At 35.2% G+C, this 24,250-nt stretch overlaps 1 protein-coding gene across 1 annotated transcript; it reads left to right on the top strand.

Annotated features, from left to right (window-relative positions):
• Positions 1-1,619: 1,619 nt before the first annotated feature.
• On the top strand, positions 1,620-24,250 carry LOC113312445 (protein DETOXIFICATION 33-like). The gene is made up of 10 exons (XM_026561198.1): positions 1,620-1,880; positions 1,960-1,963; positions 2,072-2,495; positions 2,947-3,033; positions 3,309-3,365; positions 3,460-3,698; positions 3,809-3,927; positions 4,073-4,159; positions 4,269-4,324; positions 24,118-24,250. The coding sequence occupies exons 1-10, from the start codon at positions 1,620-1,622 to the stop codon at positions 24,248-24,250; spliced, it is 1,467 nt and encodes a 488-aa protein (XP_026416983.1).

A 24,250-nucleotide genomic window follows, 5' to 3' on the forward strand; every position in this document is an offset into this window, starting at 1 on the left:
TGGACTTTTGATTTTAACCAATGTAACAGCACACTTTAAAGCTGAGTCAGAAATTATGTAACGTACTACCTCTAACCAAGAAGTTAACCAAAAAAGAATTTTGAAAGCAAAGCATTTATACACCAATGACAATAATTTAGAAGACATTCCTGCTTAACAGTTTCATAAGCAATACAACAGTGCCTACGAAGGCCAAAGAACTTCTCCAAAGTTAAGAACCTAACAGAACAGATGTATGAGTAGCATCATGTTTCTTGGATGTCTCCTAAAGGCAGTGGCACAAAACCACAATATGAAAATGAAGGAACGACTTGGTGTAGTTGGTATGTGAAGTCTTTCAATTTCATAGAAAACTGCAACAGATTGGTAACCAAAGACAGCGACACATGATTCAAACAGTTTACCAAATAAAAATGATTTAGACAGAGTGTTATTTTTGCTCTTATGCAGACAAACAAACCATTTATGATTATAATGAGTTATGAGGGCATATTTGCATGAGAGATTTTTATTGGATGTCTCGAAGAGACAATTTGCATGAGAGGATTAAGAGACTCTTTGTCTATATATGTAGACCAATTTCTATTTTTGTAATATAGTAGATCAAACAGCCTTTTCAGGTTGGTTTTCTTTTCAATACATGGTTCCTATTTACAAAAAAAAAAGAAAAAAAAGAAAAGAATACGTAGGCCTAACAAAATTTCAGCTCTACAGCTTTATAACCGTTTAACAACAGTTAATCTCCATGCTTTAGAAAAAAAGAAGAAGTTAATCTCCAAGTTCTTATGATATTCCTGTATTTAACGAATAACTGATATCTTTAATTAATCTTTAATACTACCAAATACCTTCAGCTTGCATGAGTCAAGTGAAATATAGGGCCAAATGAAAAGCTATAGTAACTCTTTTTTAGGATTAACCGAGATAGTATTTTCTTCCATCAATACAAGACAATTGACGAACGTTCCACAACTGAAGCATGCATATATGCTAATGATGGACAGCAACAACCAAGATATTACATAAAACTCTCCACTGAATTGGATGTGCAGCATTGATTATTATTTGCTAGGAACTTGAAGAGGAATTAATATGAGCAAGCACATATAATCAATTTAATTCTGATTTTTATTGGTAAAAGATCGCGAAGGTGGCAATCAGCCAAAGATCCACTAGGGATGGGTCTCAACTCCCTTGAACAGTATATATTGTGAAGCGGAACAGATGGTCATAAATGTTTTTGTTGACATAACTGAATCCATGTACGCGGTTCAATCATGCATATTTAAATTAAAACTTGAATCTTGACAAAGTAAAAAAATTTGGTTTCTGAATTTGACGCCCAAGCATCTATGAATTTATGATCTAGCAGAGTCCACTTCTATAACCTGGTAACTAGGAAAGAGGGACATAAAAGGTATTTGGAGATTAACTGTGTTTAAATACACAGTTTACTGACGGTTATAAAGCTAGCTGCTATATTAATAGGAATGCTTTCTTAACTAACAATTTGATCAAGAATAATCTTCTCTCACACTCTTATTTTGTCAACGAGATAGGTTGTCAAATAAATACACACTTGGTAAGCTTTAGGGAGAGAGAGAGATTTTTTTGCTGCCATGGATGATTCAACTTCAAACTACTCAGTTCCTCTGTTAACAAACCGAAATGAAAATTCTAATCAGGTATCCTTTAGTCGAAAAGTTTGGGAAGAAAACAAGATCATATGGTACATAGCAGGACCATGCATCTTATGTGCAATATTTCAATTCTCTCTTGCTTTCATCACTCAAACATGGGTTGGTCATGTTGGTACACTTGAGCTTGCTGCTTTTGGTCTCCAAAACTTGGTCATTTCTGGTCTCACCTATGGCATCATGGTACTCTATCGCTCTATATATCTATCTATCACTCTCATCTATCTCTCCCTTTCTTGATTGTTCCTTTTTTGTTTTGCAGACGGGTAAGGGAAGTGCATTAGAAACATTATGAGGACAAGCATATGGAGCAGAAAAACTAACAATTCTAGGGATATACTTACAAAGATCATGGGTCATTCTGCTTGGAACAGCATTACCATTAACACTAATCTCGGTATTTGGAACACCAATTCTACTGGTTTTAGGCCAAAAACAGGAGATTGCAGAATTAGCCGGTACATATTCTATATGGATGATACCACAATTATACATGTATGCACTGAATTTTCCTATGCAAAGATTCTTGCAAGCGCAAAGTAAAGTCATGCCATTAGCTTGGATATCATTTGTGGTTTTAGTTATTCATGTTCCGTTAAGTTGGTTTTGTGTCATGAGATGGGGTTTGGTTGGAGCAGCAGCTTCTTTGAATTTTTCATGGGTCTTGGTTGTCGTTCTTCAATATGCTTATATTGTCTCTGGAAGCTGCAAGGATACTTGGAGTGGTTTTTCATGGAAGGCTTTTACTGAATTGCTTGATTTTCTCTGGTTGTCTCTGGCTTCAGCTGTCATGCTCTGGTTAGCATTCTCTCTCTCGAGTTTTTCTTAATTTTTGTTCAAAATACAGTTTTTTAATAGGCACACACTCTTTTGGCCTTTTGGATGTAGAACCATTTACTTTTTTCGAGATGGCTCCCAAGTATCAAGACCAAAAGACATATGAGTCTAGGCCGTGTTAAATGCGATTCTTTCCCTAAACAAAAATCCATGTCTACCTAGCCGGAGAAATTATGAGAAGTCAATAAGGGTAGTAGAAATAAATGTGGCAACATAGTTTAGTCTCATAATATAACAAGTTTTTCCACTGGCAGTCTTGCTAAGTAGTTGTTGCATACCATAACTCGATTCATTTGATATTGTTCGCTTATTCGCTGAAATGTTCGACTACATGTAACCAAGTAGTTGTTCGATCAAGTAGCTTCAAAGGCGAGACCAAACTAACCGTTGCCCATTCGTATTTATTCTACAGCTTGGAATATTGGACAGTTATGGTTCTGCTTGTATTTGCCGGCGTACTTAAAAATGCTGAAGTTAAAGTCGATGCTGCTGCTATCTGGTATGTGCTCTAACGGTTGATAATAATAATAATAAGTGCACTGGTATGAAATGGAGTGGCAAAGAACATTGTACTGTTTGGATCTTCACCATTATACTGTTAGATGAAAGTGTATACACATTGATAGGCTAATCAAGCTGGTCCAACGTACGGTGTGACCTCAAGTGCCAGAGCTTGTCCTAACAGTGTACAAAGAGCAATTTTCTTTTTCTACATTGTATTATTTTTCCTAGGATGGCATTGTATTAAATGTGTTTTTTTTTTCTCGTTTGTAGTTTGAATGTCGAAGGATGGATATTTATGGTACCACTTGGATATATTGCTGCTGTCAGGTATTCATTTGAACTTATTGATAAATAGGGTTTCACATTTTCACTTGATATCTATCTGCTTATGGTTTACTCATTTCTTTCGTATCTTTTTCAGCGTAAGGGTGTCGAACGAATTGGGAGCAGGAAATGCAGCAGCTGCAAAATTTTCTGTTTGGGTTACAGTCTCAATTGCTCTAGTCACACAGACTGCTTTTGCCATCCTTATTTTCATAACGAGATACGACTTCCCAAAACTCTTTACAGATGACAAGATTGTTATGAAAGAAGTTAGTGCATTAGTCGCATATTTATGTATTTCAATCTTACTCTGCGCCGTCTTACCCGTTTTATCAGGTTTGTAAAACTTGATAAGAACTCGACTAGAACTCGGTTCTGAATATGCAAATGCAATAGCCAACTGGCAAATTCTTATAACACATACGTGTATATATTTGAATTCACAGGTATGGCCATTGGAGCTGGTTGGCAAGCTGTTGTAGCCTACGTAAATTCCATAAGCTACTATCTCATCGGGTTGCCCGTTGGCGTCTTTATGGGATTCAAATTAGACTGGGGTTTAGAGGTAAGCTCTCCCTTAGATTGTCTCTTAAAATTATGTGTTGCAATGTATCTTAAGATTGGATGCTTTTATTTTTATTTTTTAAGATTCTAGAATTAATTATACATTTCACGTTGATATTCATCGGATGTCATTCTTACGAGTGAAGGGACTTTGGATTGGATTACAAATTGGGATGGGTCTTCAGACTATCGTTCTCTTAATCATGTTTTGGCGTGCCGATTGGGATAAAGAGGTAAGTTTTCTCTTATGGTGCATTGTTCACTTTTTTTTTCCCTACATATTTCATTTCCTTTACTTATCTTTCCATCGAGATATATATTATGGTTGTTGAATTATTGTAGGTGCAGTTGTCCAAAGATAGAGTTTCAGAGGATGTAGGTTTGGGTGAGGAACGAAAGTATATTAACTGAATCAACTTTGAGATTTTTTTAATGCGTCTCTGTTAACAAGAGTTAAGTTTTACGTATCCAAAATGAAAAAAAAAAGACACATTTTGATAATAAAGAACGATTTTTTGTAACACTTCTAAGTCAAATTTTTATCTGGAAAATGAACCAAATACAAAAAAAAAAAAAAAATCCAAAGTGGTAGGGAGCAATATCTATGCCGGCTGGCACACTAAACCCACGGAAAGTAAACAATACAACAGTGCCTACCAAGGCCAAAACCTCCCAGAACCTAACAACATAGATGTATGAGTACGTAGCATCTTGGTCCTAAAGGCAGTGGCATCCAAATCACATAAACAAAACCACAATACGAAAACGAATCAGACCGTTTTTCTAACAAGTCATGCATACTTTGGCAGTGAACTTCATGATAATATATAAAAAAGGAATTACTTGGTGTAGTTGGTATGTGAAGTCTTTTAATTTCATAGAGAAGAACTGCATTAGATATGTATTCAAATACGATGAGACATGATGATTCAGACAGTTTAGAGGAAAAATGATTAAGACAGTTTTTTTTTTTTTTTTTTGTTCTCGATGCAAACAAACAAACCATTTATGATTATAATGAGTTAACAGGGCATATATGCATGAGAGATTTTTGTTGGGTGTCCCGGAAGGGACAATTTGCATGAGAGGATTAAGAGACTCTTTGTCTACATGTAGACCTCCTCCTATTTTTTTGTAATATAGATCAAACAGCTTTTTCAGGCTAGCTTCCGTCATGATACCTAAAGAAAAGAAAATAAGACCTCTTCCTACTTGCCCTTTCTATCACGTTAGCAAGCAATAATTTGATCAAGAATAAGATTAGCAGCCATGGATGATTCAACTTCAAACCACCCAGTTCATTTGAAAACAACAATGAGAATTCTCAAGTATCATTCGTTCGAAAAGTTTGGGAAGAAAATAAGGTGGTGTGGAACACACGAGGACCATGCATTTTAAGTGCAGTATTTCAAAGGAAAATTGTGCATATGCCCAAAATTTGGTGTCATCTGTTGAAAACCCCGATATTCCATTTTTCGGTAATATGCCACGGCCGTCCAACTTTCCATCAAACAATGTTAAGTAGTCAATATGTGCACACGTGTGAGATGACACGTGCGATAAAAAGACATATACACCCTTTATTATATGTGGAAACCACGGGGACATGATGGAACCATCTTCTTCATCGTCTTTCGCGTGATTAATTCGTGTAGGAATTATTACAACAAGTTCACAACATTAGCTAAAACATGTTTAGTTGATGAAGGAAGTATGGATATCTCCATGAATGGATTCAAAATCACCCAAGAAAATCCAACAAGATTATTATCTAATCCTCTTTTAGCAATACCATCAGGATCAATTTATAATCCCCAATTTCATATACGAACCCTAATTGCATCTAAGAACCTTAAAGGTTCAAAGTAATAAAATCAAACTGATAAAGCTACAATTTGACATTATTAACAAGTACCCATTCATCGATTTAATATAAATCATTATCAATTCCAAGAATATCTCATTCGATCATAGTGGTAATAGGCCTTACAATTGAGGATTGTGAGAGCTTCATTATTCTAATCAAATAGTTATTCTCCGAAGAAAATTAATTATTCTCAATAACGAAGTAGCTATAGAAAAACCCACATTACATCCAATGAACAATCCTCAAGCTACAAACACATGTATCAAGCAAACATTCAAGTTACATCGCTAAGATTTGTAAGTTAGCAAATATCAAGATATATGCGATTTACGTGGTTAGGTGTTAAAACCTACATCCACGGGGGTGGTTTCACTATGGACGGAAGATGATTACAAACGCTCAGTGCAATACAAGAATGTAAAGATCCGTAAGCTCATCAACGCTATTGAACCGGTCAAGTGATGATTTAGCCGTTAATAACTCGATTAGTCAAACATGAACATTAATTAATAGAAATTAAACAAATAATAATCTGGAGATAAAATTAGTACCATTTGATAGATCTCGAAAAATTATACGAACCGGACTACGTGAACGCGTCATCAATCGAAGAAGAAATCATCCAATTATTATGAAGGGTAAAATAGTTATTTCACATGCACAACCATTTAAGACATTCGATTATCCGCTTAAGTCACCCAGTCATAATTTTTATATTAACTTTCTCTGGTTGCCAATAACAGATCGTCTGGGTGCCTCAGTATTATTACTTTGGTTTTATCGAATTCCATCGAAGAGAATTTCATTCTCTTTTCTTCTTCTTTCTCGTTCCCTCTGTTGTGATCTTGAGTATGATTCTAACAGTTGAGATTATGAGACCGAAACTGAGAGAAGATGTTGTTAGATGATGAACAAAGAAGAAGTTGATAGTGGACCTGAAGTCGATTGAGCTTTTGAAGAAGAAAATGAAAAGGGTAGCTAATTTAGGGTTTTGAATTGATTGATTTCTCTTTATGAAATTATATTGAGTTGATATATTATAGGTGGGATTGTTCTAACTTGAGGTGTACATGGTCGTATAGGGTTTAGTTTTAGTTTTCTTTAGGAGATCGAACATCAGGTTAGGGTTTTAATAAATTGAAAATTAGGGTTCATGAGTTGAGAAACTACAAATGAAGGAGATAAAATAAATAAGGTTGATTGAAATTGAGTTATTGATTTACTTTTTTGAAAGGAAGAACTGAAAAATAGGGTTTTGAATGGAAATTATGAAATTGAGGGAGAACAAGGGAAATTCAGGAAATAATTGTTCATGAAATTCAAGTTGCAGGTGAAGAACATGAAGAATTTATTGATGATCATTTTACAGAATGGTTAGCGAGGATAGGGAGTTTAGTCTGGATGTTGAATTGACTATGTAGTTGAAATGAGGATAGTGACAGTATTCTGATTTGTATGTGATACACTGTTGTTGTTTCAATGGGATTGATAAATTGAGATGGATCAAGAGAAAAAGAATTAGAAGTATGGATCTACGAGGATTTGAATGAAGGAATAAGGCACGAGTTAGATATTCATAAGAAGCTATTGGAGTTTAGTAACTTGCTAGTGTTGTTGCTATTGACCGATTCATGAGTTTGATGTTTGTTCATCATGAGCCAGTTGCCCTATCTGAAGCTGAGAAGAAGTGTAGTGAGTTGTTGGTGTGATGTAGAAATGTTAGTTGTCTGCTGTTTGAGAGATTTGGTGCAAGCTTCATACCAAAACAGGGAATAAGATTTTCATTAATGGGACTTGATATTGCATCTGCAGTTGGAGATGATTTGGTGGTAGATGGGTTCAGATGCAGGTTGCAGTGGTGTTGAAATTGAAATTCAAGCATGAGTGAAGATGAAGCTACATTTTTTTAGAGGGCCAATATATGAATAGTGGTGTTAATGTTGTGAGAACTCTTGTTGAGGTAAAGCTATAGTGTAGATGGAATTGATACTCAATTATCATACAGTTGGATAAACATGGTGTTGGTTGAGTAAGATGTACTGCAGTTACATATGGTATGGGAAGAATGAGCAAGAGATGAAAGAAGTTATAAACTGTTGATAATGAAAGTTGTTTGATATTAAGTCAATTGGTTTGAGTATGCACTTGAAATTGTTCAGCTGATAAGAGTAGTTTACACAGGCAGGAATGCAAGAATGAACTAAACTACGTGGTGCTATCATGGAGATGAGTGAGAAGTTGAGTTTAAATGAGATGGTAGAGATTTAACTTGAAGGTGTAGTGTTACCTGAATTGAAGTTTAAAAATTATGAATGTTGATTTTTTTTAGAGCATAGCTCGGTTGAACTCACCAAGCGTTGGTATGTTAAGTTTGGTTGTCATATTTTAGGGTGTCAAAACTCATCTAAAGTCGCTTGATTATATACTAGAGTCAACTTCGTTTATGTTAGGCTAAAAAGTCTAGGGATGTTGAGACATACAAGTATTACTCCGAAGACCTGAAGAAAGTGAAGAAGTAGCGAACTACAACGATGACATCGTCCTTCCACTTGAGGTTAGTAATATTGACTTGAACTGTTTCATTCCTAACGTATCTTTCAAGTCGTGCTATATTGAAAACATAACTGCGAAGCTGTATATATTGTATAATACTCTAGTGATGTGACATTTTTCATAATTATATGATCATATTATTAGGGAATTAGACTACAAAGTCTAACGCTTATCTTTTAAACTTCGTAGATATGACATTAACATAATCTTGTATATACTGTTATGATTATGTGAATGGGTTACGGTGAAGATTTCATCATAGGAAACAATGTTTTACATTCGTTTAAAGGAAGTACATTCATGAACTCGTTTCATGAATCGAAAGGGAAATCATTAGGCTTATTGGTCCGGCTATTCATTGAAAATCTTTGGATGATCAATATGTGTGAGATGGTGGAACCGATCGTAACTATGTTATGTATTTTGGTGTAACTAATCATAATGCATGACTTATGATTTGGTATGACTGGTTTTTATTAATTGGTGTAACCGATCCTAAGTAATCACCATGAGATGGTATGATCGATATTTGTAATTAGTGTGACCGATCCTAGTAATTGGTGTGAACGATCACAGAGTGTTGTGTAATTGATCCTTGTAATTGGTAGCCGGTTCTGGTAACTGGTGTAACCGATCAAAAGTAATACCATGGAAATATGGAATCGATCCTGGTAACCGATGTAACCGGTCCTAGTAACTTGTGTGACCGATCACAAGTATTTCCATATTAAGGTATAATCGATCCTAGTGATTGGTAGAACCGATTGATCCTTGTATGTTATTTTTGATGAGATTCCAAGAATGTAAATCCATGTAAATATGAATAAGGATTTACATTGAAAAGATGTCAACATACTTTGAACACGTACAATAACTCTTATCATTTATTGTTCAAAGATATTCCTTAGTACTCAAGGAGATCCTGTGCTGAAATAAATTGAGAATTTTTTAATTAAGGTTTTTGGTTTTATATGCTTTAATTACCAACAATTAAATGCACATCTCTAGAGAATAAAAATTAGTAATGTGCATTTACTAATTGGAGATTTTCTATTGAGAGATTTCAGAAATATTGGACAAGCAATTATTGGAATTAGGAAAAACGAATTTTTCCATTCATTGCAAATCTTGAGAATATTTTCGGTTTTGGAAATTCCTTGATGTCCAAACATCCTTGGTCTATAATTACCTAAGTTTGCATTTCTTGTTGTTTCCGGTGGAGCCGTCTATTCGGAGAGGAAAGTATCCTAATTAGGCGAAATCTCTTACGACCGCTCATTTAAAGATTTCTGTGGGATCAAGAAGCTTTACGAGTACCGTTGGTGGGAAACTAGATAATAACAATGTTATTAGTTTTCGATTGATTTGATTGACTAACGGTTGTTGAAACTTTGATTGCACCTAGTTTTTTTATTCTTGAAAATCTTCTCTTCTGATATAAGATTAACTCAAACTAGATCGAGGTATCGACGAGATGTTTAGAACTGTTGTTAGATCTAAAGACATCTTGTGATAATCCACTGTTAACAGACTCCGTTCAGTGTGTGATTGATCACAAGAGATTCAAGTGGTGTTGTGAAGGTTATTATTGAAGATTAAAGAATATTTGATGAAGACGAAGAACATTTCTTATTAGTACTCATATCTTTGTGCGTGCACAAACCTTGATTGGTTGGGATCCAACTAAAATCAGATTTATTCGATTGATTAGTTGCGTGAGATCGGCATCACTTTATAATTTCTCGTTGAGATCTATACTGATTGATTGCGAATCTAAACTTAACTGCTTTGGTGGTTATTGGATAGATTGATCTAACCAGGCAAAGGAGTTTATTAAATTAAACGGAAGAGCCTTTGCGTATGACTTGAGATATCTTCGCTTCCGACTTAAGCAGTGGTAAGGATACTTTAATTATTTATCCTTAGTAGCATGTTAGTGATTTCTTGAAATATATATATATGTTTCCATTGTGCTCACTTCATTTTCAGTAATCAGAAGAAATGGTGCGCGCGAGGATATCAATTTTCATAGTTTAACGCTTATTGAATTAGAGACGTTTATGTATATTTTATATATGTACTTTTTGTTAAATCTGTAAAACAATATATTATTATTTTCATATCAATCGAGAGACTTTCAGTTATATAATATCAAAGTGTATGGGTTTGTTTTGGGACTAGTTTTTTTTGTAGGTATAATTCTTAATTAAATAGATAATCTAGATTTGACGCTTCAATTAGGTGGTGATCATATTAACTAAGCAGGTGTCATAGTTGGGGGGTCACAAATTTCTATCAGAGCTCACTATAATTAGATCTTACATGGGAAACAATAGATAGTACTCAGTGTCATTTACATAAATAGATTAGTTTAGAACCAGGTTGGGATTGTGAGATAAATCTTAATAAAATCCACAAAGAAGTAAAAGATTCATTTGGTTGATTGATCGATTTTCTTGTTGTGCTTGTGTATTATGAAGTAATAATTGTAGATCAAATCAATTAAATTATAATTTAGAAGCTGACAGAGATTAGAGGATATTTGTTTTAAATTATGAACTCGTAATCAATCCAACATTGGAAAGATAGTGAGGTTGGCAATTATGATAGATACTAAATTCATTTAGAAACTTATTTAGTACCTTTACATATATGTAGAGTCATTATCTATTTTAATCGAAATTTGTGCGGAGACTTACTTATCTGATGGAATATAAATCAGTATAGTTGAACCTATATCCAAATATTTATGGATGTTGTCTAAATTCCTATAGGGTCCCTCTTAGTGAAATATAGTAACAAACAACTAAGTAGGCAATTGCATTTAGGGTTTTGCAAGAAAGAAATATAATTAAGCCGAATGACAAGAAAGAAATAGAACTAAGTAGGAAATTGCATTCAGATTGAATTTTAGTTGAAACTGAGGATGGTGACTGTATTCTGATTTGTATTGTATGTGATGGTCTGTTGTTGTTTTAATGTGATTGATAAATTGAGATGGATCAAGAGAAGAATTAGAAGTATGGGTCTATGAGGAATTGAATGAAGGAATAAGGCATGAGTTAGAAATTCATAAGAAGGTATTGGAGTTGAGTATCTTGCTGGTGTTGTTTCTATTGAACGATCCATCATGAGTTTTATGTTTGTTCATTATGAGTCAGAAGACCTATCTGAAGCTGAGAAGAAGTGTAGGGAGTTGCTGGTGTGATGTAGAAATATTGGTTGTCTACTGTTTGAGAGATTTGGTACAAACTTCATACCAAAACAGGGAATGAGATTGTCATTAATGGGAGTTTATATTGCAACTGTAGTTGGAGACGATCTGGTGGTAGATGGGTTGCAAATGCGTAGGTTGCTGAGGTGTTGAAGTTGAAATTCAAGCATGAGAGAAGATGAAGCTATATTTTTTTTATTGGGCCAAGAAGTGTTGAGGATATATGAATAGTGGAGTTAATGTTGTGAGAACTGTTGTTAAGGTAAGATATAGTATGGATGGAATTGATGTTCAATTATCGTACAGCTAGAGAAACATGGTGTTGGTTGAGTAAGCTGTGTTGCAGTTACAGATGGTATGAGAAGAATGAGAAAGAGATGAAAGAAGTTATAAATTATTGATTGTGTAAGTTGTTTGATATTGAGTCAGTTGGTGTGAGTATGCACTTGAAGTTGTTCAGCTGATAATAGTAGTTTACACAGGCATGAATGAGAGAATGAACTGATCTATGTGGTGCAGTCATGGAGATGATCAGAGAAGTTGAGTTGAAATGAGATGGTAGAGATTTAACTTGAAGGTATCGTGTTACCTGAATTGAAGTTTAAAAAGTGTGATTGTTGAATTGAGGTGGAAGAAGTGTATCCATAGATGGAATTTTAGTTTATGGTTCATTAGTACAATGTCTTGGCCTATGGCATGTATGGATGACTTAAGCTTTGAGCCAGTCATCCTAGTCATCTTAGTCGACTCATTTGTTTAGCATTTTTCTCATCTGACTTAGTTTGTCTGACTGAGTCAAATCAGTTAGACTGGACCTGACTCACCGATTCACCTGACTTGACCCAGTTGACCAAAGTGTGAACCTTGACATGACCTTGATCTCTGACCAAGACTTGACCTTGACTTTAACATGGGAGTTCACTGTTAGTTGACAGCAGACCGTTAGTTTTGCCGTTGGCGTTGCCCGTTAGTTTAACCGTTGACCGTTAGCTTTGCCGTTAGTCTGACCGTTGACCGCTAGTTGACCGATGATCTGAGTTGATTTTTCAGGTAACATTCTGACCAGTTTTCGGCCACTCTTCCTACATCTTCGATGACCAATTTGGATATAAAACTATTAATGACATGCTAGAATGAAAATTGAGATAAAACAAAAGATTATTACCGGTATTTGCAATATTATTTATCAGAGGTATTCGCAATATTATATATACATATTGATATCTGGGGGAACTACTCGTATGTACGTTCTACCGATTGTTGTGTTATGTGCAGAGGTGTTTAATATTTTCTCTTGATTTTGTACTGTAATTATTTATATCTTAGTAGCACATTGGTGATTCCTTGAAAGATATGTATGTTTCCATTGGCTACCCCTTTTCAGATGATGTGCTCACTTGTTCCCACTTCAGTTACAGTAATCAGAAGAAACGGTTTGCGCGAGGATATTAGTTTCTTTAGTTTAAAGATTATTGAATTAGAGCTGTTTATGTATATTTTATATATGTACTCTTTGTTAAATCTGTAAATGATATTAGATATTAATATATCAATATCAATCGAGATACTTTCAGTTATATGATATTAGATCGTATGGGTTTGTTTTGTGACTAGTATTTTTTTTGTAGGTTTGATTCTTAATTAAATAGATAATCTATATTTGATGCTTCAATTAGGTGGTAATTGAAAAAGCGGGGGTCTAACAACCACACCCAATATTTCGTTCAGGCAATCTGTATGGACTAACTCCAATATAATTCCAAGAGAATCAACTAGACAGTCAGACTCAATCAACGAAAATATATCCAAGAGTTATATCTCAATTTCTCAAATCAATCTGCAATCGAACAGATAGAAATCTGTGAGCCGGATCAATATGAGAAATAACTTGGATGGTACCAAAGACCAATATCCAAGCGTCATTCAATTTCAACCAACAACCAAAAGTTGGATTTACCAATTGATTGAACTATGCACAACCTGTGATATTTCAATTATATAGAAAATATAATGCAGAAAAGAAATAACACATACACCAAAAGTTTTGTTAACGTGGAAACCGCAAATGCAGAAAAACCCGGGACCTAGTCCATATTTGAAGACCACACTGTATTAAGCCACTACAGACTCTAGCCTATTACAAGTTAACTTCGGACTGGAATGTAGTTGAGACCTAACCAATCTCACACTGATTAAGGTACAGTCGCGTTCCTTACACCTCTGAATCCGAGCAGGACTCTACGCACTTGATTCCCTTAGCTGATCTCACCCAAAACTAAGAGTTGTTACGACCCAAAGTCGAAGACTTGATAAAAAAAATCTATCTCACACAGAAAACTCTATTTGAATAGATAAATCTGTCTCCCATAGAAATACTTACAAAGTTTTTGTTCCGTATTTTGATAAATCAAGGTGACAGGAACCAATTGATAACCCGGTCTTATATTCCCGAAGAACAACCTAGAAATATCAATCACCTCACAATAACTTAACTATATGGTAGTAGAACAAGTTATTGTTGAATCAGAAAGAATGAGACAAAGAGCTTCGTGATTACTTTTTATATCTTACCTATCAGAGATAAATCTCGAGAAAATCTTAGAGAAGATATTAGTCAATACGATAGAACACGTAAGATCAGAACACGCAACTACATAGAAAATAGTTAGGTTTGGCTTCAGAATCCCAATGAAGTCTTTAAGTCATTAACCTATAATGGTTTTAGGAAAAACCTAGGTTAAAGGAGAATCGACTCTAGTCACAACTAGTATCACATAGGAGGTGTGGGGATTAGGTTTCCTAGTTGCTAGAGTTCTCCCTTATATAGTCTTCAAATCAGGGTTTGCAATCAATGTTACCTTGGTAACAAAGCATTCAATATTCACCGTTAAATGAAACCTGATTTAAGATTCAAGCTAATATCTTTCCACCGTTATATGGTCTTTAGATTGTTACACACAAATGAAATATACCTTTATTTAGATATGGGTAACCGTACCTAAACGTGTATATTAAGTTGGCTCAATAACACTTAACCGAAGTTAGACATATGAACACTTTTCTCTTAACCTTGTTCATCTCAACACTTATAGATCAATTGATAATCAATCAAATGAATCTAATTATGTTACTCATAGAGTTTTTTAATTGTTTATATTCTCATAGAAGTATACAAGACACAATTGAAGCAAAATCAGATTGATTCAAAGGAATCAGTTCATGAATATTTTATCCACGGTTTGCAGAGATTGCATTCCTTAATTTATAAATGTATTTGTTCATGAGTATAAAATCATACTTAACCGATTTAAGAACCACTTAAGTTTGCAAAAGGGTACGCGAATTTAAGTTCTGGACATTGGTCACAAGCCGACAGTTTGCAAACGGGTGCACAAACTTTAGCTCTGGACCTAATTCAGTTGAAACCGTTTGTTAACGGGTAAGCAAACTTGGTTCCCGGACTTCAACAGTTAAATCAGTTTGCAAACGGGTATGCAAACTTAAGTACCCTGACTTAAACAGTTGAATAAGTTTGCAAACGGGTATGCAAACTTCCGGTCCTGAATTTCGTCAAAACAATTCGTACACTAAGTACACAAACCGTAATGTTTCCATACATGGGTTTTAGCTCTTAACTCCCATTTCAATCATTGAAACATACTTAGAAGACGACAATATATAGCTATCTCACACAAAATCTTAGCTTATAAGCAATTGTCAAATGATCGAATGATCAATACGAAATATTCCGAGCCTACACCAAATGACTGTCTCACACAAATCCTGTAAGATGTTACCAGGTGATTTTCACATGATCATCTTTTGACTTTCGTCAAGAATAACGATGAACATGGTTAAAGCAAAAATCTTACGAACACATATTTCGAGAAAAATATAAGCGAGTTAAACTTAACTCGAAATATCAAATGTGTATAGTGTAAAGTCGATAAAGCTATACGACTTTTGTCTCAATAGGAGATAGAATAGAATAGACTTCTGAGTGATAGATGAGTTCAAGTCTCCACATACCTTTTGTTGATGAAGTTCCACAAGCTCCCCTTAGTAGTTCTTCGTCTTCAGTCGATGAACGCCGTGAAGTCTAAAGCTCAACTACACATTCTATCCAAATCCGAGACATAGCTGAAAAGACGAGGGTACTCCACAATCTTTAAAATATCCAACTATAAGTCCTCTTTATCGAAAGTGATTGTCTATGGACAAAGTCGAGACAATACGACAAATCAGTATTCACACTTTGTGTGATCGTCTATGGATACGAGATCGAGACAATACAACAATTAAAGTGTGATTACTTGATAATAGGTTCAGACTTAACCAAACTCTATAGGATCACTATCAAGTAATACGAAGTTAACGTTTGTGTAATTTACTTTAAACTATAATAAAAAAAATTATTATTGCGGAAAGGAAAAGTAAATGACACGGCAAGATTTTGTTAACGAGGAAACCGCAAATGCAGAAAAACCCTGGGACATAGTCCAAAATTGAATACTCTCATAATTAAGCCTCTATACGAAATCTAAACCAATTTCGTATAGTTGAGACCAAACAACTAACCCTAGGTCACTTAGTTTCTTCAGTATCCCTGCGCTTCAGACATCAATAAGTGCACACACTGGAACAATTCATTTGGATCGTATTCCAAACAGTAAATGAACAACAAATCTGTTTGGTAACAACTCTATTGATTCTTGGGTTATTTTGTTTTTGGTACTCAAGTTTTGTCCAGGTTTTGAGTTTCGACTAACATTTGTCCAGCTTGGTGTTTGGTACTTGGATTCCACGTTGACTGTGATTGACTTTATTTGACCTAATTATTTTTTAGTTTTCTATTTTCTATTTCTCTTTTGCTATTATTTATCAAGTATTCTACTCATTTACCCCTCAAAGAAACCACTTTAATCTCAGAAAACCAGAAAACCGATCCAGTTACCGCTCGCCCTCTTCACTTCCACCACACCACTGCGATTAACAGAAGAATCAGAAGAAATAAAAACAACAAAAAATAGATGTTGATTTCCCAAAATCAAATAAACATGGGGTGGTTTTGCACTGTCGCTTAAAATGCTTCAACTCGTAAAGGTACTGTTGGTTGTTGATTAGAATCTAAAAGCACCAAATACATCATCAGGAGCATCATACAAATACATCATTATCAGGAACGTCTGATTGGTATTATCTTGGGTTTTGGGGTTTTTAATTTGAACATCAATTTCATTGTGGAGTAACAATTTTGTGGGTTCTATCTCTTGTTTGAATTTGAGTTGAGATTGAAACTTGGATTTATAATTGAACGATTTATAATTGGTACGTATCTTAAAATTGAACCAAATCGTTATTTTTGAAGGTTCGAAATACTGTAGAAGCTGATGGGAGATTAGAGTTTTTCTGAATTAGGGAAGGAATTGGTGGATATTAGGGATGTTGTTGTCAAAAATCATCACGGAAGTGAATTGAGAATTTGTATATGTGATATGTTTTCCTTTCCATTGTTTCAATTATGGTTTACATATCGTATTTGAAGAAGATAGATGAATATACAATTAGTTTTCTTCTGGACTAATTGTTATTAGGGGTTAGCATCTTGGTGGTTTCCATTAATGGTGCTAAGATTTATGATGACGTTTTGCAGTCGATGGCAGTGACATGACGAATTGTTATATGATTTTGCTGTAATTGAGGTGAAAATGGTTGTGTTAATGTTAAGAATGAAAATTACGGTTTTTGATGGTTGGAGTTTGATTTCAAGATTGAGAAATGGGTAATTTCTGGCAGAGAAATGGTTTAAGATTAGAGTTGTTCCTGTGGGTTTATCTAATTTCTGAGGTTGAGAAGAGTCATGAAACTATAATGGCAATGGAGAGATAGGGTTGTTGTTGATTTAAATAGAAGATGGGTTTTGTTAGGAATGAAATATGGAAGTGGTGTGGTTTGCTGCAGAGAAGAACAATGGATCTGAGTCTGTTGAGTTGGTGGTGCAATGACCTAGCTTGAGGTTGATTGATACATAGATGGTGGATGAGTTAGGTTTCAGAGGTTGTGGTTGTGAATTTGATGTGACTAGATGTATTTTTAGGTTAGCTGAGCTAATGAGCTTTATGCTAAGAAAGTGAGCAGGCAGTGGTGATGTGGTTCAGTTGGCTAAAATGGGTGCCAAAATGGTGGTGGCTCAGACGGTGATGTGTTAAGAGAAGATGAGTTTGCCTAAATGGTTTTGATGTAATGTAAATTTTAATAAAGTGAAGGGTATGATTGTAATCTGGTTTCACATTTTAATTTTATATAAATTTATCAATAATTTATAAACAAAAGTCAAGATTTAACGTGGTCAACGGAAGTCAATGCGAATTCCAAGTACCAAACACCAAACTGGACAAATGTTAAACCAAACTCAAAACCTGGACAAAACCTGAGTACCAAAAACAAAATAACCCTTGATTCTTTCCAGATAAAGATATCTCAAGTCATATGCAAAATCTCTTCCGTTTAATCTAATAAACTCCTTTGCCTGATTAGATCAATCTATCCAACAACTACCGAAGTAGCAGAGTTTAGATTTGCAATCAATCAATATAGAATCCAACAAGAAAATATAAAGTCATGCCAATCTAACGCAACTAAACAATCGAATAAATCCGATTCTAGTTGGATCCCAACTGATCAAGGTTTGTGCTACACAAAGATATGAGAAACCAATAAGAAATCTTCTTCGTCTTCAAATCTTCTTTAATCTTCAATTGAACCTGCACACACCACTTGAATCTCTTGTGATCAATCACGTACAGAAGGAGTCTATTAACAATGGATTATCACAAGTTGTCTTTAGATCTACAAACATTTCTAAAGATCCGGTCGACACTTCGATCTAGCTTGAATGAATCTTATATCAGAAGAAAAGATTCTCAAGAATAAACAAACTAGGTGCAATCAAAGTTAAATAAACGTTAGTCAATCAAATCAATCGAAAACTAATAAACTGCAATTATCTAGTTTCCCACCAACGGTACTCGTAGAGCTTCTTGATCTCACAGAAGTCTTTAATCGAGCGGTCGTAAGAGATTTCGCCTAATTAGGGTACTTTCCTCTCCGGATAGACGGCTCCACTAGAAACAACAAAAAGATGAAGTTTGCATGGCTCTTAGGATAGTTTGCTAGAAATGCAAACTTAGGAATTTCCAAAACCGAAATTATTCTCAAGATATGCAATAAATACCCAAATCAGTGTCCATAATTCCTGTAAATGCTTTGTCCAATATTTTCCGAAATCTCTCAATAGAAAATTTCCAATTAGTAAATGCACAATACTAATTTTTATTTTCTAGAGATATGCATTTAATTGCTGGTAATTAAAGCATATAAAATTAACAACCTTAATTAAAAGATTCTTAATTTATTTCGGATGGGGATCTCCTTGAATAATTAAGGAATAACTTTGAACAATAAAGGATAAGAGTTACTGTTCGTGTTCAAAGTATGTTGCCATCTTTTCTTTTTAAATCCTCTTTTATATTTACAATTTTGGAATCGATTATACCACACTTCCAAACTAGTTTAGAATTGGTTCATCTGTATTCCAAGACAATTATGTAATTGATCAAATATCAAATCAAAATCATGGGTTCAATCGGTTCTACCAATCACTAGGATCGGTTATACCTTAATATGGATTACTTGTGATCGGACACACAAGTTGCCAGAACCGGTTACGTCAGTTACCAGGATCGGTTACGTCAATTACCAGGACGTATATGGTACTTTATCGGGTGCTAGTGGAGCAACAACGTCAGATCCGTCAGGTTCATGATCATCAGGTGGAAGTGGTCATATGTCAAGGAGAACTCGATTTGGACTGTATTAGTGGAATGGGTACATCGCTAGGTTACCATATACTCATGGTATTGCTTGTGATCGGTTACACAAGTCACTAGGATCGATTAGATCAATTACCAGGATCGGTTACACCAATTACTAGGACCGGTTACACCAATTACAAGGATCGATTACACAACTCTTTTGTGATTGGTCACACCAATTACTAGGATCGGTCACACCAATTACAAATATCGATCATACCATATCAGGTGATTACTTAGGATCAGTTACACTAATTAATCAAAACCCGTCATACCAAATCATAAGTCAGGCATTGTGATTAGTTATACCAAGATACATAACAAATTATGATCGGTCCTACTAACTCACACATATTGGTAATCCAAAGATATGCAATGAATAACAATACCAATAAGCCTAGTGATTTCCCTTTCGATTCATAAAACAAGTTCATGAATGTACTTCCTTTAAAAAAATGTAAACATTATTTCCTAGGATGAAATCTTCATCTTTACCCATACACATAATCACAATAGCATTCATACGATTATGTCGATGTCATATCTACAAAGTTCAAAAGATAAGCATTATACTTCGTAGTTTAATTCCTTAATACTATGATCATATGAGTATGTCTAACTACTAGAGTAAAATAATCATTCAAAACTTCACAATTATGTTTTCAATATAACACGACTTGAAAGATACGTTAGGAATGAAATAGTTCAAGTCAATATTATTAACCTCAAAAGGAAGGATGATGTCGTCGTTGTAGCTCGTTACTTCTTCACATTCTTCAGGTCTTCGAGTAATACTTGTATGTCTCATATTCTTAGACTTTCTAGTCTAGCCTCTACGAAGTTGTCTCTAGTACATAATCAAGCGACTCTTATATGAGTTTTGGTTTATTAAAATATGACAACCAAACTTGACATACCAACGCTTGGTGGGTTCAACCGAGCTATGCTCTAAGAATATCTATAAGTAGACTAGAAATCAAGATTTATAGTTTTGACAACTAAACTTGAAAAAGAAGCTTGAGATAGCAATGCTTACGAGTTCGATCGAGCATTGCTATAACAGTAATCCTATTAGCTAAGCAGGTATCATAGTTGTGGGCGTCACAAAAAATGCTCTCCACTATTCTCTTTCTCAGTACGCTCTCAACTCTAAAAAAATCAACCCCTCTTGCACTCTTTACGATTCCATTTATATGAAAATTTGGTTAGTGTAGGACAACTCACTTCGCTTGCTGGCTTTCTCGGAGAGGCTTTCTACTGTAGTTGACTTTCAGATGGGTTCATCTTCACTATCCAATTATCCCATCAGTACTCGCTGAAGCTGTCACTAATATTCTGTGTCTCATCGTATAACCTTTCATAACCTATTTAATCAGACTGTAGATTTACGATCTGACCGTTATGTTTTTTCAGTAAATGCTTAAATACTCATTTCAAACTTAAATGTATATCCATGTTAGTGTATTCCATATGTCTCAATCTCGCACGCTTGGTAGCTATCCAGGAAACAGAAAAAGTGTTGTTAAAAGATGTATTCAGTATTTACCGCCAACGTAACTCTCTCGTATTCATGCTAGGCGATGTTTCCGCGTGGTGATGTGATTTTCTGCCCACACATTTTACCCCTTCTCTTATCATCCGAACAAGCGTAGGATGGGAAGAGAAATTTGCAGTTTTAAAACCATCGCCATGTCTCTGTCTTTTTCGCACATGACCGTCTCTACGTCTTTATTTCTTTCTCGAGTAACCAACATGTCATTAATTCCACTACGTTGATGACCTCTCACCACTCCAATTGGTTATCTTGGGTATAAAAACATTTTCAACGACCCCTCAGAATATTTACTTCATTAAATTTTATTCTTCCAACTCTTCTTTTTCTCTGATCTTCCCCTTTACAACCATGTTTGTTAGTAGAAGCGTTCTCCCCAAACTGCACCAACTTCAAGGTAGCTCTATTTCATTTTGATCTCTTCTATTTTATCGTTGTTTATCTTGCCTAAGCTTTTCTGATTAACTTATTCTGTCTTTGATTCTTAGTTCCATTGACTCCGAAAAAATCTTCGAAAGATGCAAAAATTTGTTTTTGACTTTACCAAAGAACTTGCACAACAAGGTTTTAGACTTTCATTCCTAATGGATATGCCTCAAGTTAGTCTCAACGAGGTTTTAGATTGAATCTCACGGTCTATCCCGCCTCTCACAAGAGACGGGACCCACACCATAAGTAACCACCTTGTTAATCCACAGTTCTGGGGAAGTTTTGTGAGGTTAGGGACCCGACTCTCAGTGGAGGAAACATGGTCTCCAAACTATAACTCCAGCATCCACACCAACCTAACAAAACCTGTCTTCTCTAAATTTATATATCCAATTTCTCTCCTTACCTTTTCTAGAGAAGTGAAGTTCTGTTTATACCAGTACCTTTCATTTTGTTTCTCTTTTAGTGTCTCATTTAACTTCTCATCTTTTGGCCTAGATAACAAGTGTAAAGTTTTATAAATGCAAAATGAAAAATAAAGACATTGTTTGATAGTAAAGAATTATTTCTTATAAGTTATAACACGTGTAAGACAAATTTTAATTTAAAAAATAGGAAGGATCCCTTCACACTACTGTTTTCACACTATCTCACATTTTGGACCGTATTTTTTTTTAACAAAAACCAAACGGTAGCGTAATTGAAGTTAATGCTTTAGGGATATATTCATGTTACAAATCTCTATATACTCACAAAAAATGAGCACATTTCGAAATGTATAACTCCACCATATTTACTATTTTGAAAATCAGTCGTCGAAAATCAACGGCATTTCAACCGTTAAAAACAAAATCTTCCGAAATGCAAGAGAGTGCGCACAAGGAATATGCTCTTGAAACAAATGCAAAGTATGGTAGGCAATGGCAGATCCGTTGTAAAGAGCAATAGTTTTATAGTGGCTGGCATAGTAAACCTGCTTGTTAATTTCTTGTCCATTCTCTTGTCCAACCTCTTCTCAATCAGACTGGATTTCAACATTTCCTAATGCTAGAGTTTCACACTTAAGTCCAATAGCGTCTGATCATAGTCCTATAATTTTGCATACTAATCATGATGCAAATGATGGAGCTAAGCCTTTTAAATGCTTTGGTACTTGGTGATAGGTGTCTAAAACACCTTGATATTTATCTATTGTTTATCCTTTCTTTGCTAAGTTTTCTTGTAAAATATGTATATTATGTTTGCTTTTGAGTGTTTAGGTACTTCGGAGTCATTTGGAACAAAAGAAGAAGAAACAGGGCAAAAGTGTCATTTCATGTGCAACTGTTGTTGGAGGAGGATTATTTCTCACTATTTGCTTTTATTTCTTCATCTCTGGCTGAAAGCATGTCATCTTTAGTGATGCAAATTTTGGCTGAAAAGTATAACAACTTTAGTGATGTATAGAAATTGAAGGAAATGAGTGGATTTGAAAAATAAAAAACGGTTGTTGTTGGTGAAAGAATTCAAAAAAGAAAAAAAGCGTCATGCCAATAAATTAGAGAGTAGAGACCAAGGACGTTGGTGGCAGGAACCAGGAGATGACGCTGATTTCAACAACTACGCATTCAGGGGCCAAGGCAATACAACCACATACTATGTGGCCTACAAGAAGCTGGGTTGGAAGATTAAGTCATGGGCTTGTCACTGGTTATGTGTTTCAACACAAGAATGCCGCACATGTGCAACTGAAGAGGAGAAAAATTAGGTCTATAAGCAGAAAGGGGATCGAGTCTTCATCATTTCAAAGCAGCAGACGCTACATTTCTGCTTGTCGTTTGCCGGAGATCGAGCTGTGGGGTTTGTGGCTGTTCAGCAGAGGTTGAGAGCAATGAAGAAATATAGGGAATTGCAGGTTCAGATCGATGGTTTTGTTGGTGATTTGGACCAGAAACATGGAAGAACTGAAGCTGTTGCTGGCCTGATTTGTGTGGATGATTAAAGTGGGTTTGCAGAGGAATTCAACAGCAACAAGAACAAGGAGAAGACGTTGTCCTTTGGTGGTTTTGCAGCTCGAGTTTGGAGCTGAAATGGGTTTGATTTGGAGCTGATGTTATTGAATTTCTCTTATGCCAATCAGTCGGAAATAAAAGTTGCAGCTGGGTATAGTTTCATGGCAATGAAAGACTTGTATTGGTGCTATAATTCAGTGGGGTTTTGGTTGAGTTTTGAGCTTGATTTGCTGCCGGAAATCAGTGAAGAAGACGTTACTGTGGCCTGAGATTGATGGGTGTTTACTAGAGCTTGAACTGGTGGAAGTATGGGTCTGTGTCATTGATATGATGTTAATGGTTTGGCTGAGATTGGAATTCATAGAGGCGACAAGGAAGCTGTTGTTGCAGCTGTTCAACTACATTATCTCAATTGATAGTGAGCTATGAGTTTAAAGCTGAGTGTAAGGGATTCAAGGATGTTGTGGGTTTAGAAATCGACAGTGAAGGGAAGATGATAATGATACTGCAGCTGTTGGTTATGAAGACAAGGAAGAAGTATTCTGTGTACAGAATTCAGTGATAGCAGGTGGGTATTTGTTGTGGGTTTTGAGAGATGTTTGAAGCTTGAAAGAACAAGACAAATATGGCTTGATGTTTGGTATTTTTGGCTCGAGCCTGGAGTTGATTTAGGAAAGTTATTAAGCTGAGCATTAACCAGGGTTGCTGCAGATTTTGTGGACTGAGTTCTGGTGGTCAACTTGGTGCTGAATTAGGTCTGTTTTGTGCTGAGAAGTCAGTTAAAAGAGCTGGTGTTGTTGCCATGGTTCCAGGCAGTATACGGGAGCTTATAGACAGCAGCTAG

The sequence above is a fragment of the Papaver somniferum genome, chromosome 9, assembly GCF_003573695.1.
Source record: "Papaver somniferum cultivar HN1 chromosome 9, ASM357369v1, whole genome shotgun sequence".
NCBI classification, from domain to species: Eukaryota; Viridiplantae; Streptophyta; class Magnoliopsida; order Ranunculales; family Papaveraceae; genus Papaver; species Papaver somniferum.